The sequence below is a fragment of the Rosa rugosa genome, chromosome 2 (genome assembly GCF_958449725.1).
Source record: "Rosa rugosa chromosome 2, drRosRugo1.1, whole genome shotgun sequence".
Taxonomy (NCBI): Eukaryota; Viridiplantae; Streptophyta; class Magnoliopsida; order Rosales; family Rosaceae; genus Rosa; species Rosa rugosa.
In genome coordinates this window covers 18,464,686-18,479,738 of record NC_084821.1, presented here as the reverse complement: position 1 = coordinate 18,479,738, position 15,053 = coordinate 18,464,686, and the positions used below count along the sequence as shown (strand labels likewise).

At 37.9% G+C, this 15,053-nt stretch overlaps 2 protein-coding genes across 2 annotated transcripts; both read right to left on the bottom strand.

Moving 5' to 3' along the window:
* Positions 1-5,669: 5,669 nt before the first annotated feature.
* On the bottom strand, positions 5,670-9,892 carry LOC133732927 (uncharacterized). The gene is made up of 3 exons (XM_062160538.1): positions 9,106-9,892; positions 7,182-7,954; positions 5,670-6,642 (listed from the first exon to the last, which is right to left on the bottom strand). Exons 1-3 carry the CDS (start codon positions 9,835-9,837, stop codon positions 6,012-6,014), a joined length of 2,136 nt encoding a protein of 711 aa, XP_062016522.1. The 5' UTR covers positions 9,838-9,892; the 3' UTR covers positions 5,670-6,011.
* A 2,016-nt stretch (positions 9,893-11,908) lies between these two features.
* On the bottom strand, positions 11,909-14,525 carry LOC133734028 (E3 ubiquitin-protein ligase RSL1-like). The gene is made up of 3 exons (XM_062161688.1): positions 13,866-14,525; positions 12,292-13,049; positions 11,909-12,201 (listed from the first exon to the last, which is right to left on the bottom strand). Exons 1-3 carry the CDS (start codon positions 14,427-14,429, stop codon positions 12,099-12,101), a joined length of 1,425 nt encoding a protein of 474 aa, XP_062017672.1. The 5' UTR covers positions 14,430-14,525; the 3' UTR covers positions 11,909-12,098.
* Between the last annotated feature and the right edge of the window lie 528 nt (positions 14,526-15,053).

The window sequence follows — 15,053 nt, the reverse complement described above, 5'->3', positions numbered from 1 at the left end:
AATTTCCTTGTATTGTGAGGTTTCTCTACAACTTCTCTACACCAAGTAGGGCTGTACTGTAGAGCCGGACCTGTCATGAGGCCCGTGACATTTTTTTTATTTTTTTTTCCGGGGGTTTTTAAAAAAATTATTAAGTAAATAAAATGTAAGTCTTTTACTAAACAATGAGGCTAACTAAACAATAAGTTGCATTCCTTTCTTTTATGTTACTTTTAGCCTATGTTCGAATCCCCTTTTTGTTGTGTATTTATTTTTCTTTTCAATTTATTATATATATATATATATATATATATATATATATATATATTATAAAAAATGTAGGTCCATTTTTATTTTTCGCCTCAAGCCTCAAAATCTCAAGTCCGTGTAGTGTTTTTTCCCCCTTCAGTTATGGTACGTCTTCACACCGTCGGATAATGTAGTAAAGTATGACTATTTGTTTCCTGAAATAAAACCTCCAATACATGATGACTAAGGCTTATGCTGTATGAGCAAAGAACATAGGATATACAAAACAAGTTAATGAATTCCTAAGGGTCCTTGACCAAAATCACCAAAATGAGCCAAAGTTATCCCACTTACATCAAGGAAGAAGAGAAGAATTGACGAAATATATATGAGTAATGTTAGGTGAATAATTTTCTTGGGTACCACATTCATCTCACTTTATATGGTAGCTAATGTAGCATAATGCTCAACTTCTTAAAGAATTTCATTAAATAATGTAGCACAATGCTAAACTTATTAAATAATTTCATTAAATAACAAGGTTGTGCCACATCACCTACCACATAACATAGGATACGACAACATTATTCACACACGGACGAATTTAGTTGAGAAATCTTTCATGTTTTGATTTCCCTATTCTACTTTACTTTCCTACAAGCTTGCATGTTAATGTATTAGGATTCCTTGTACTATCCCGGTAGGCTCGATAATTTCTTTCCCGATTTTATATTTCCTATTCTTTTGAAATTAAGGAATAGTGCTCTATATAACCAACTTAGAATAGCAATTCAACCACAAATCAAAATCAAAAAGTTACTTTGAAGTTACCTCTGTACTTCGATCTTTGCATTCTCATTGTCAAGGGGTTAAATCTATTGTATACTTCGATCTTTGAATTCTCATCGTAAGTACGTATCTCTAAATTTTTCTATAGTACTGTTGAATTGAGAATATATGGTATATATTTAGACTAGTGTTAGGTTCTCAAATAATAAACCGCTGAAACCTAGCTACCCCCATGATATCAGTACGTAGAAAGGGTTTGATCAATTACAATGTGGTGTAATCACATTAGTTTTTCTTCATATTTAGAATTAACAAATTTGTAAATGCTTTGTTTGTCACGTATTCTCAAGACATTCACCTTTTTTTGACAGAAATATGGGCTGCACGAGTTCAAAATACTCTTCAGCGGGAGAAACAAAAGGGACAACAATTGTTGGTCTATTGTACGACGGAGGCATCCTAGTTGGAGCTGATTCTAGGTCCTCAAATGAAAAAAGGCGTGACAAGCGACTTAATAGTATAGATAACTCTTCCTCCTTCTTTTTTTATTTTTACTTTTTATGAGAAGAACTATAACTCTTCGTCCCTGACTCAATATTAACCAAAAAAAAAAAAAAACTTTATATCTAAAATATTTTTCTTTATATTTCAGTTAGAAACGATTTTGAAAAAATGTTTCCAATATCTTCCCATATAATTGCTGTAATGTCGGGGACAGCTATTGATTGCACGACGATGTGCCGGAGTGTGAAATCCAAATGTATAACTGAGGTAAGAGCACCTAAAACCATATTTATTCGTTCTCCCTCATCACTTGGACTAATCTCTATAATTTTGCTTAACCAAACTTTCTTGTTTGATATATATATATATAAAACAGTTCAAGAAGAATGGTGGATCAGTTCCATATGCATTACAACTGATGTGTGAGCATTTACGTGGTCTACCTGAAAACATTAAGAATGACAAAGCATTTGGGGTACTCATGGCTGGATGGGATGCAGACAATGTAAGGAAAATTAAAATCTTATCGCTCAAAATGTTCTCGTTTATTTATGATATGCTCACTTAACTAGTGATATATGTATCACTCAAAATGTTGGTTGCAGGGTCTTCAACTTTATCGTATTTTTATAAACAAGGGACGCGTTACGAATGAACAAGTCTACTCCGGGTGTACAGCACTAGGATCCGGTTCTGAATATGCTACAAGTATTATGAGACATTTGTAAGTGATAGTTCTGATTAACTTTCATTCTTTACTCTCTTACTATGTGACTAATTTTAATTTGTTATGCTAACATGAGTCTTGTAATTGTTCTAGTTATGAGTTTGGCATGTCCAATGAAAACGATGTTGCTGATGTAGCCCTAAAAGCATTATTTAATGCAACATTCTTTGATAAGTTCACCGGTGGAACTCTAAGACGTAATATCTCTATTCTTTTTTTTACATAATAAACAAATAATTCACTGTCAAAAATTTCTAATTCTCACTCTTATCTTTTAATATATGTTTGTGTTTCTATCCAGTGTATAAGATAGTTGAGAAAATTCCATATATAACGATGCGCGGCGTCGATTCTTTGGAGGTCCAAAACCCTGTTGTTTGCTCACGCTTTGACTCTCAGTACTACTCGCTTGGTGAATATAAATCGAGGACACTTTTCTTGGTTTATTCTACGAGGTTCTCACGACCAATTCATACATACCGACTCATAAATCATTTCTGGTATGTATTCTACGTTTTTCTTCTCCAGATATAAAACACACGACATACATATATATATATATATATATATATATATATTCTTAAATGTCCTCTTATTTTAATTTTAATGACAGGCAATATGGTGGAAAAGAGGCAATAGCAGCTCATCTGGTAGTAAAGAAGCAAGAATTCTACTTTCACCGGGTGGTGTTTAAGTCGGAAAGGGACGCTTCAATCGTATGGAATAATGTGATGACGAATTCTCAGGCCTCCCGTCATCCTTGTGATACTTTCAAGCATCTGGAAAGTTATTTCCCATACCAACTTGTTTTGGAGAAAGATGTGCCGGTTTATGAGGAAGATGTGCCGGTTTATGTGGATGAGAGTTCAGAGCCTTTGTTGCAGCTCATCATACGCGCATCATATTAGAGACGTAGTGAACAAGATACGAATGCAATGTCAGAGATATAGGGAATCAATTTGTTGAATAGTTTTTGCCATCTATTTAGAATTTAGCCTGCAAACTCAGAAAATTATATATCGTAGGTATAAGGAATTCGTACTTCTTCTTCTTCTTGTATTTTTTTTTTTCATCAGCAATTCATGCATAAGCAATTTGTTGGAGTATTAAATAGAGCCGTCGATTAGTATTAATATTCAGATTCACTCTATACAATATCAGTCACGCGTGAGACATGAAGGTCAAAAAAAAAAAAAAAAAAAAAAAAATTGAAATTCACACTCCCTATTTTAGAATCCACACTCCAAATGACTTAAATGTTCTCTTTTTTTTTTCTTTTTTTTTGAATAAAAGGGCTGGTGCTGCTGCCCTCAAGCCTTGATTAATGAAACCGTCGAATACAAGGGGGGACATTGAGCCTAAACCCCTGATTACAATAGGCACCTAGAGTACATCCTGAAATAATATCATGATTCTCTACTAAACAATTGTATTCAAATACGCACCAACTAGCAAAGAGGAAATGAAGAGTGTGGATTGCAAACTAGGGTGTGAATATCATTTTTAAGAAAAAAAATTTGCAGTTTGTTCACAGATAACCATACTTTATTTATTTAATTTTTTTGAGAAGATTGCATTGAAAGAAGGGTTTGATATTAAAAAAAAAAAAATCAAGTTACATTAAGCTACGCATGAAATGAACCCAGATCAAATATACATGCAATTTGAACAAACATGAAGCTACACCTGTCTATCTTGTATACTGTTTTCTAGTGTTTATGTAAATGGTTTTTTTTTTTTTTGGTGTATTTTTTTTAGAAGGAGGTCAGTAATTGTATCAAAATTCAGCAAGCAATACAAATTGACCCATCTCTATGGGGTCTTCAGAAAAAACCAATTCACATAGTACAAACACATATTATGAAAAACAAGCTCCCAATACCCTCAATACATCCACATTTCTGAAAGTCCATGGACTTTTATTCTAACAAAAAACCTAGCACTCCGAAGTAAATAGAAATTCATTAGAGTAGCTGGATCTTTGCGACCTAAAAAATTAAAAAGTACTAGGAGTAAAGGGCTCCAACTCCCTCATCTATAAAGAAAAAACTTTTAGTTCCCTTTGGGCACAAGACAACCCAATCCAGCAACCATTCTTGAGGCCCTCACCGAATATGGCAGCCCAATAAACCCAGCTAGGCAAGAACCGTTTGTGAAACCTTAGCCCAGAGCTGGCCCAACTGATAGGATTTGCTATGGACACCCCACAGTATCCTCCATCTAGGCCGCCGCTGGCAGCAGTCCAATCATCCCAGCCGCCATCTCTGTCTTCTACCACCACCGCAGCCAACCCGCCACCACCGTAGTGTAAAACACTGCTACCGAAATACCATCCGCCGTGTCTGCCAGAATCCTCAATCTCTCCTCCAGTAGCAATCGATTCGGTCAGAGTTGTAGTATGTGTATTGTTCATCAATCATCATATACCAATATACCTTACCATTAATTAACAAAAAATAAAAAATAAAAAATCAAGGAACTAGCTAAAATTGGCACTCTATGCAGCCGGCGCTTCCTTTATGCTCTGGGAAGTCACCCTTATCCCAATCCTCGTCATCCATGGCCTCGGCACCCATACCGGAATCCATGTCAGGGCACGTTACAGTCAAGTGATCACCAACCGTGACACAAAGATGACAACAAGGAATAGTTCATAATGGTCTTCCTTGTGGTCAGCCTCATTTTACATGGGAGATGATCACAAACCCTACAACCTGTTATAAATTTCCCACTTCTGTCAGAAATAGATGATTGGATTTCTGGCTTCTCTGCAAATGTGGATATAGGAGAAATTTTGGCGGCTGAAGTTTGATTATCTAATTTGATTTACTAATGGCTTCCAACTTTAATTTTACTCGTATTATTGGGGAGTGCCATTTTTATTTAGTGGTGAAGTTCTTAACAGGTGCATTGAGATGATACACATCCTTTTCATGACTTGTTATCAAGTTGCAGTAATCGGATCTGTCAAATTACACGTCTACAGAGAGTGTAATATATATGGTGACTAATAGACTTGCTCAAATGGGAGATAATTTAAACTTGGGTCTACATCACTTTGAGCATCCTCACGAGAGATTGAAAGAAGATAAAGATGACTACTCCTTTTTTTTTTTGCCTAGCTTTGGCATGCACACTTAAAGTGATAAGAAAAACTACAACTAGAGGCCACGACTAGTTGTTATTTAGTCTATTATTTTTTGGGCTTTTAGCCATCCATTTCAACAAAATAAGAAATTAAAAATTAGACCAGAGCACCATGATTGGAGATGACCTAACTTCGTGGACTTGGTCTATGACATTACGTTTCTCAGGTTAAATTCCCATTTTACGATTGCAAGTATCCTACATGCTGCAACGCTGCATTTGGTATACCTTCATGCAATAGTTTCTTATGGCAAAAGTGCTTCGCCATTGGTGGTTGTTCAATTCAAACTTAAAGTGCGTCCTGAAGGGACTCATGGGTCAATTTACCTGTCTAAAAGACTCGAAAAACACAATGTGCCAAATTATATTGTCTCATCTTCAGTCATTCCCACTGCTCTAGCACTAACCATTATGAAAAAAACCAAAAACCAAAGAAAAGGAGACTGCACAAAGGATATCTAGCCTAAACCTCTTTTAATCTGATACACTAGCCATAGTAGTTGTAACCATCTTGTCGCCGTACCTGTCGTGGCTGTTCATTGTAGTCATAATTCTGTTGTTGCCGTACCTGTCATGGCTGTTCATAGTAGTCATAATTCTGTTGTTGCCGTACCTGTCATGGTTGTTCATAGTAGTCATAATCCTGTTGTTGCCGTACCTGTCGTGGCTGTTCACGTCTAATGGGCTGTGCCCGTCGTGGCTGTTCACGTCTAATGGGCTGTGCCCGTCGTGGCTGTTCACGTCTAATGGGCTGTGCCTGTCGTGGCTGTTCATGTACAACAGGCTGTCCACGTCGGTGCTGCTGTCGTGGCTGTTCACGTCTAATGAGCTGTGCCTGTCGTGGCTGTTCATGTACAACAGGCTGTCCACGTCGGTGCTGCTGATATATATTGGGCTGCAGTTGTTGAGGTGGCTCACGTCCAGGCTGTCCTTGTCGTGGCTGTTCATGTATGACATGCTGTACTTGTTGAGGCATAATGGGCTGCTGCACTTGAAACCTTTGTGGTTGTTCATGTCTAATGGGCTGGCCTTGTCGTTGGTGTTCAAGTCTGATAGGCTGCACCTGCCGTGGCATAATGGGCTGCTGCAGTTGTTGGGGAACTTGGCGTGGTTGCTCACGTATAATGGGCTGGACTTGTCGTGGCTGTTCGCGTATGATGTTGCGCACATCCCAGATTGGGCAGGAACATGTTGGTTTCTTGTCCTTCCATTCAGCTCCGCAAGTATAGCAGAACTCATATCCACATCTACAAAGACAATGCAAGTATGGGACAAACCACAAGGATCAGTAAAGTAATACTAGGAATTCTTTTCTGATGCTAAATTTGGTTCTGCTGTGCTATTGTTACCATAATTTTTTTTTTAAAACGAATTTTTTGTTAGTTTTATTTGTCATTCAAATTTTAAATTCGGCTAGTAAAAATGCTTTGTTTCAATTTCGGTTTGGCATATTGTGTAGATATCATCAGGATTGAACAACAGCAAAAATCAGAATGTCAACATGCAGTGATTGGCTCTTTTTTGGTTGGATGGTGACACTGTTCACATATAAGAACTCAGGAACTATTATGCTACAGTCATTAGCTAAATCCACTCTCACACTCAAGTTGCTACCATTTAGCTACCTAGATCATCTTGCTTTCAGTGGGTGTATATGTGCTTCCATTGCTTTATTCCACACAAAAATGTACTAGTTTTAAGGTTCTACCTAAGATGACAATAATAAGTCAATAACAAAAGACAAAAGACATGTGAAATAGGAGAAAAGGGGAGGTTAGTAAAGCACCTGCAAGTAATGTGGTAACAACCTTCTGCGAGTTCAACCATATTCTTGCACTTAACACACTGGCGCCAGTGTTTCATTGTAGCCAACGACTTCAGCAACTGGTCTTCTGCCAGGGGATAGGGATGCGATCTTTTGTAATCATAGCATGTCATGTCCGAATGCCATGGGACCTTGCAATTGATACAAAAATAGGAATGACATTTCATGCATCTCCTGGCTCCAGATTGTTCAGCACCCGCATAAAAGCTGCTTGTATATTGCAAGACCTCCTTTTTGGACATTAATGCAGAACACCTGGGTTTTGGGCAATAAACTTTTTCTGTGACAGGAATAGAAGATTCCTTGATTCTTTGGCTCATAACCTCAACTAGTTGAGGTGCCAGGAATTGTACGCAACTGTCAATATTGACCTCAGAATTACAGCCTTCGTGAGGGCACTGTGCCACCTGCCCATTAAGCAACTTAACTTCTACATGCTGTTTCATACAAGAAAAGCAATACCTGTGCAGACAACCATCAATTGAAAACATTCGACCAACATCAGTGTCCTCAAAACAAATTACACAAGTCTCCTTCAAAGATTTGCCATTGCTAGTTTCTGCAGGCCAGGTTATTTGAGAAACTATAGCTTCTCTTGCAAATTGAAATGCAAACTTAATGTCACTACGTGCCACAAAAGAAGGGCTGCAATATTCAAATTTTCTTCGTAGAACTCCTAATTGATTGACTAATGTTGCAATCTTGCTGTTCCCAGGAAGCACTCTGCCTGTAACCTGTATTTATGAACAGTAACTCCTTTATATCAGTGGCATGAAACAAGATTTTAAGTTTATCAGCATCTTTTAATCTAGACACATGAAGTTTATGGATATCATTTGAATCCTGTGGAATAGAAATAGTATATATTATACTGCAATTACAGAATAATACATCATCAATACAACTTAAGAATTTCCAACAACATAATGGTACACCTGCATCACTGCAGCATTGCTTAAGGTGAAATTTGAAATTCTACCCTATATTTACTAGTAATAAGGTGCAGCAAACTTCAGAAATGTTTAACATAGCAATTTTGAAATTTTGTTGATAGTTTTGTTAAGATAATTATCAACTCCCCAAAATTTCAAGTTGTATGGCAAGGACCTTACAGTCTCTGCACAAAGTTAAGTTAATCAATTCCAAAATGGTGCCACCAATAAAATGGCATAATACCAAATAACAGAATCCAACCACAGAACAGCCAAAAACCAAGAAAGAAAACCAGATTGATGTCATTTTGTTACAATTGTCATAGTTGTCCATTTTGTGCTCTGGAATTGCACAAAATCTTTTTCCTACATAACTTATGAAACGTCTAAACCTACCAAATACACAATTACTTCCCCTGGCTAAGCCACCAAAGATTGTAGCAAGGAATGCAGACCAGTAAGCAAACATAAATTAAACCCAAAACTTCCAAAAAGAAAGAAGTATTCTGATACATGTGAATTGGTGCACATCTAATTAACCAGCAATAAGAACACACAATGACAGAAAAAGATGACATTTTTCAAGACATAAAATGCTAGAGCTCTCATATTGGTGAAGCATGTAGCCACCACAGAAAAAGATGGCATTTTTCAAGTCACAATGAGAGCTCTGTTCGACTAAGAAACCCACTTCTCATATCCACTTCCAAACCCAACCAAATACACAAGCTTTCCCCTGTCTAAGTAACCAACGATTGCAGCAAACAATGCACACCAGTAACCAAACCAAAATGATCCAAAGATTCCAAAAAATAAAGAACCATGAAAGCTACATTCAATTACAAGCGAATCAGTAAACATTGAACAATAAATAAATAAACAATTAGCTAGCAAACCAATAACGTCAATGAAATTAAATACCAAAAGCACAAGACTGATAAAAAGCAACTCACATATTGGTAAAGCATGTAGCCATCACAGAAAAACGTGACATTTTTCAAGTCCAGAGTGAGAGCTGTATTGAGCCCTTCAAGGAGAGCCTCAAGCTCCACAGCCTCATTGCTCATCACCACACCACCATCAAACGCCTCCAGATTCTTCCTCGCCTCGAATATCAGATTATCTCTAGGGTCACAAATCGCAACCCCAGCCCCAGCCACCACCACCTTCGAATCCCTAACCACCTCTTCGCCAACCAAACCCTTGCAATACAACCTCAAACACTCAGTCTCCACCGCCGGTTTCGACGACGACGACGACGCGCCGTCGCCAGAGTACGGCTTCTCGTAGTAATCGCCGTACTTGCTCCAATAGTCCTCCGGGACGTTGCGGACCTCGTCGGCGAAATTCTGATCGTGAATCCGGCGGTCGAGGTCTTCCTTCGCCTTCCTTATTTCGAAGAGGGACCGCTCGTGGTCGTCGTATTCCTGCGCGAATTTCTGGACGTCCTCGAGCATGAGCGCGACGGCGAGGTCCAATACGTCGTCGTGTTCGTCGTGGATGGGCGGCGGCGGAGGAGGGCGCGAAGACGAGGGCTGTTGAGAGAGGGAGGCGGTCATGGCCTCCTGCATTTGGAGACTGAAGGCGATGTCGAGGTCGGAGTCTAGGGTTTTGGCGGCCATGAGCTCTCGGCGTTGCTCGGAGAGAACGGTGTGGAGATCGTCTTGGTACGCAGGGGTGGCCATGATGAGAGAGAGAGAGAGTGTGTGAGGTTTTGGGAGACTGAAAGAGAAACCAAGACTTGCTAGAGAAGGGAAATATGCAAAATGGTCCTTTCTGGCTGAGTATTAATATTAATATATCAGACATGATATTCTTAAAAAAAAAAAAAAAAAAAGACGAAGGGAAATATGCAAAATGGAATTTCTATGGGAATTGATTCCTTCCACATTTGCAGATTGACTTTGCATTGACATTCTTTTTTCTCTTTTTCTCTAAAGGAATTTTTTTATTTTCTCGAGATAAAATTTTTGGAACAATTCTTAGGTTCACTCCTAGGGTGAACGAGCATATTCACCCCCATTGTCGATTAACATATTTTTACTTAATAAATTTATAATCCAACGGTCCATATCTTAAATAAGCCTTTAAAAATCATCTCTGTAAAAAATCAATCGAATAAGAAATCGTTTAATTATCTAATTGAATCAAACAAATGGATGGTTCTAACAACACTTACTACTATTATGATGAACCGTCCATGTATTTCATAGAAATGAATAACTAAAAGGTCTTCAATTTGATTGGTTTTTTACAGAGCTAATCTTTGTGTTACGTTATACAACATGAATGGTCGGATTAGAAAATTATAAAGTTATTATGTCTTAATTGCAAAAAAGGATGAATATGCTCATTCACCTAAGGGGTGAACCTAAGAATTGTTCAAACTTTTGTCGAGACTCACGTGATCGCGATTACTATCATGGCAGCTGACTTCTGTGTTGTAGTGAAGATTTTGGTTTTAAATCTAGAGTTTTCTAGTTTTTTGGGCTCTTGGTTTTCGGTTTTTCATTTGGATAAGTTTTAGTTTATTATTGATCTTATCTATTAGGTCTTTGAGCTTAGAAAACAATACGATTGTAATATATATATATATATATATATATATATATATATATATATATATATATATATATATATATATATATATATATTTGTAATCGCCTAGAGTCCTGGAGATGTGATCCTAAGGACTTACCTAAATGATATTTCAAAGCATGGTACGGTGAAGTTTTTATGTTGTAATCGCCTTGAAGATTTCTAATTATTTACTAACTAATGATCATTTTGACTCTAGCCACTTAAGAGAGCACGTTTTTATAATGAGCTTGTTGTGGCCTTTTTTCCTAATCATAAAAAGGTGATCAATGCTATGGTTTTAGAATGCCAAAGGCACACTATACTATAAATATAAAGCTGGATGGTCAATTTAGGATAACTGAACTTAGAATTTCATTTATAATAAAAGATTACAATGAGATATGGTGAAAACGTTCTACCATCCACTCTCAAAGAAAGGAGATAGTGAAATAATAATGATCACTTTAGACTTCAAACTCAAAGTCCATACTAACACAGTAATGAAACCAAGCAGACCCTGATTGTAAACAAAGAAAAGGCCAACCAATTTTTAAAGCTTCTTTTGCCAAGCGATGCGCAACTTTGTTGCCTTCTCGCTTCACAAAATGCCAACTACAAATTTTAAAAGACTTAACTTCATCCAAGATATGACCTTCCAAACTCAAAATCATCACTATCATTTTGCAGAGCACGGTGAGGGCATCGCCTTTAATCTCCAGGTTTCTGAATCCAACATGAATAGCAAACCGAAGTCCATGAAGTAGTGCAACAGCCTCAATAGATCTTGTTGATAGATTCCCAACTTGAGGATCAAACCTCCGTGTAACCGATTTCATCCCTAAAGACCACGCCAATCCCACAGACTCCTTGTGTCACGTGCTCCATCAAATTCAATATCAGCCTATAGAGAGGCTGCTATGAATCCTATGATACAGTAGTATCTTATGGTGCTAGGATAGCAGCCACCCTGCCATCCTGACTTGGGATAGCAGCGGCCCTGCCATCCAGAAAAAATTTCTTCTGCCAGTCCACTGCCATCGTTATTAAACAACTTTTTAAATAACTTATGCCACCCTAAAGACCCATAGTGCTAGATCTTTTTTATAACTATTTGTTTATGAACTTAACACATATCACAAACACAAAGGCATACTATATAGTCTTTGAGAGTGGATAAACAGATACTTAGCAGTCTGAAATCGTTTTTATAACTACTTGTGGATCAATTCTACATCCTTTTCATGTAAACGGGAATACAGACAGGCTCTTGCACCTACAGTTTTGCTGACAAAGGAATTTCATTACCGTAGTGGTAATTGTACTATTGATCAATCTAATCTGACAACAGTAATGGTAATCCTCCTGATCATTCTCGTATAATGTTGCACTCATCCCAGATTGGGCAGGAACATGTTGGTGTCTTGTCCTTCCATTCAGCTCCACAAGTATAGCAAAACTCACATCCACATCTACAAAGACAAATGAGGACACAAACCTGAGAGAAACAATACGGATTGGTATAAAGTTAAAAATAGCAGAAAATGAAGAGACTTAGTCACCTGCAAGTTATGTGGTAACAACCTTCTGCAAGTTCAACCATATGGCTGCAGTTCACACACTGGCGCCAGTGTTTCTTTTTAGCCAGTGACTTCACCAATTGCTCTTCTGCACAAGGATTTGATTTCTTGTAGTCATAGCAGGTGTGATTGTCGAATGGAACTTTGCAATTGATACAAAAACAGCGATGACATTCCATGCATAACCTGACTCCAGATTGTTCAACAGCAACAAAATAATTCTTAGTATATTCCAAGACATCATTTTTTGACATCAATGCAGAACACTTGGGATCTGGACAGTAAACTTTCTCCGTAACAGGAATAGAAGATTCCTTGATTCGTTGGCGCATGACCTGAACAAGTTTAGGCTCCAAGAATGTTTCACAGCTATCAATACTCACTTCAGACTCACAGCCTTCATGAGGACACTGCACCATGCTCCCATTAAGCAACTTTGCTTCAATATGCTGTTTCATACAATTACAGCAATACCTGTGCAGACAGCCTTCAATTGAAAACATTCTAGTAACATCTGTTTCTTCAAAACAAATGACACAAGTCTCATTGAATCTCTTGCCATTACTAGTTGTCCAGGTGATCTGAGAAACTATAGCCTCTCTTGCAAATTGGAATGCAAACTTAATGGCACTAGGTTCCACAAGAGAAGGAGTGCAATGTTCAAATTTTCTTTGTAGAAGAGCAACTTGAGTGACTAATGTCGCAATCTTAAAGTTTTCAGGATGCACTTTGTATGTAACCTGTATTTACAAGTAGCACCAGTAAAGACATTTAGGATTTTAAAAAGAATATAGAAGAGAGACGGAGTTAGTGTTGACAAGACAGAAGAAGAACCGAAATAGAGATGAGGTTACAGAGTAAGGTTCATCCTTTGACACAGAAAAACAAAGTTCGCTAACACATGAACACATTGTAAACTTTTCTTGCAATAACAAAGTAATATGCTAGCATGACCACATTGCTTCTAAAAGTGATAAGTTTGGAAATCAAACATATTAATGCTAATAACAGTTTGTCGCAAAAGAGAAGAAAACTCAGCAAAATGCTAAGTCGAACTCAAAAGATGGAGACAGGTTTACTAAAGTAACTGCTAGTTGGTTCCAAGTCTGAAATTAATTATTTCTATAACTATCCAATTCTATTCCCTTTTTCACTAGTCCTAGTTGGTTCTCTTGTATCTCCCACAATCTTTTCCCTACCAAATACACACTACATAAGCCACATTAGTCTCATCCAACTCGAAACCTACCGGCATTCCAACCAATTCTTTCTTCCTTGCTAAGAAAATACACAAAAGCTCCTCCAACCTAAAATTGCAACAAACAAAGTCCATGGCCCTATGGCATGGGTTCGGATTGGACAGCTCCTCCTCACAAAAGACTTCTTCCCCAAAACTAATCCCCAATAGCCCGAACCTGAAGTATCATGAAAATTTAGAGACAATGATAAAAATGCTCATGAACACTAATGATAAAATTTGGTAAAGCAAGTCATCATCATAGAATGAAGGATCAACACTTGAATGGCAAATTAGTAAAAACAAATGCTTAGCTCACATATTGGTAAAGCTTGTTGTTATCACAGAAAAATGTGACATTTCTCAAGTCCAGAGTGAGAGCTGTACTGAGCCCTTCAATAAGAGCCTCAAGCTCAGCAGCCTCATTGCTCAGAACCTCACCACCACCACCAAACGCCTCCAGATTCTTCTTGGCCTCCAAAATCAGATTATCTCTAGCGTCACAAATGGCCACCCCAACCCCAGCCACAATGACATCCATGTCCTTGACCCTCTCCTCGCTCACAAGCCCCTTGAAATACAGTCTACAACACTCGCTCTCCTCCTCCGCCGCCGCCTTCGACGAAGACGACGCGTCGTTCGTGCAATACGCTTCCGGCCAGTCGGTGAGGTCGATTACGAAATTGTGGTCGTGAATGCGAGGGTGGAGAGTCTGTGGAGAGGTGGATGGGGGTTGGAGAGCCAGAGAGGCGGCCATGGCTTCCTGCAGTTGGAGATTGAAGGCCATGTCGTGGTCGGACTCGAGGGTTTTGGCCGCCCTGAGGCGTCTGAGGTGGTCGGAGAGAATGGAGCGGAGGTTGTCTTCGTCCGTAGGGTCTTCCATGACGGATGGTCGTCTCTGACACTGAAAGCGACAGGAAAGGAGTTGTTAGCTTGTTAGAGAAGGAAGACAGTGCAGTCTGGGGAAATGAGACTCTGTTTTGACTTTACAAGCTCGCTTTTCAAAAACATTTTTTTTTCTCTAAGAATCTAATTAATTTCCCGAAATTAAACTAGCAAAATTAGTTAGGAGTGTCGTTTAAACATTTATATTATCAATTAAGTTATTAATATATATATATATTTATATATATATATATATATATATTTTGGATCTGAAGTTATTAAGAGCAACTCCAATAGATTCTCTATAATTTCTGTATTACAGGGAAGCAAAAGTCAAAGCTTTAACATTTTTTTCTTCTCCAACTCTAACAGATTCCCTATTTTACAGCAATCTCTAAAATCTACATAATTCTTCCTTAAATTTTATAGATTGCTGTAAATTTAGGGAATTTAGTTTTCTCTTTCCTCCTTATCTCTAAAATATAGATAGTTTAGGAAATTTGGTTTTCTCTTTCCTCCTTACCCCTCACTTTTTATTTTTTTATTTTTCTCTCTTTTTATTTTTTCTACCTCTCTCTCTCTCTATACACACACATATATATGTGTGTGTGTGTGTGTATAT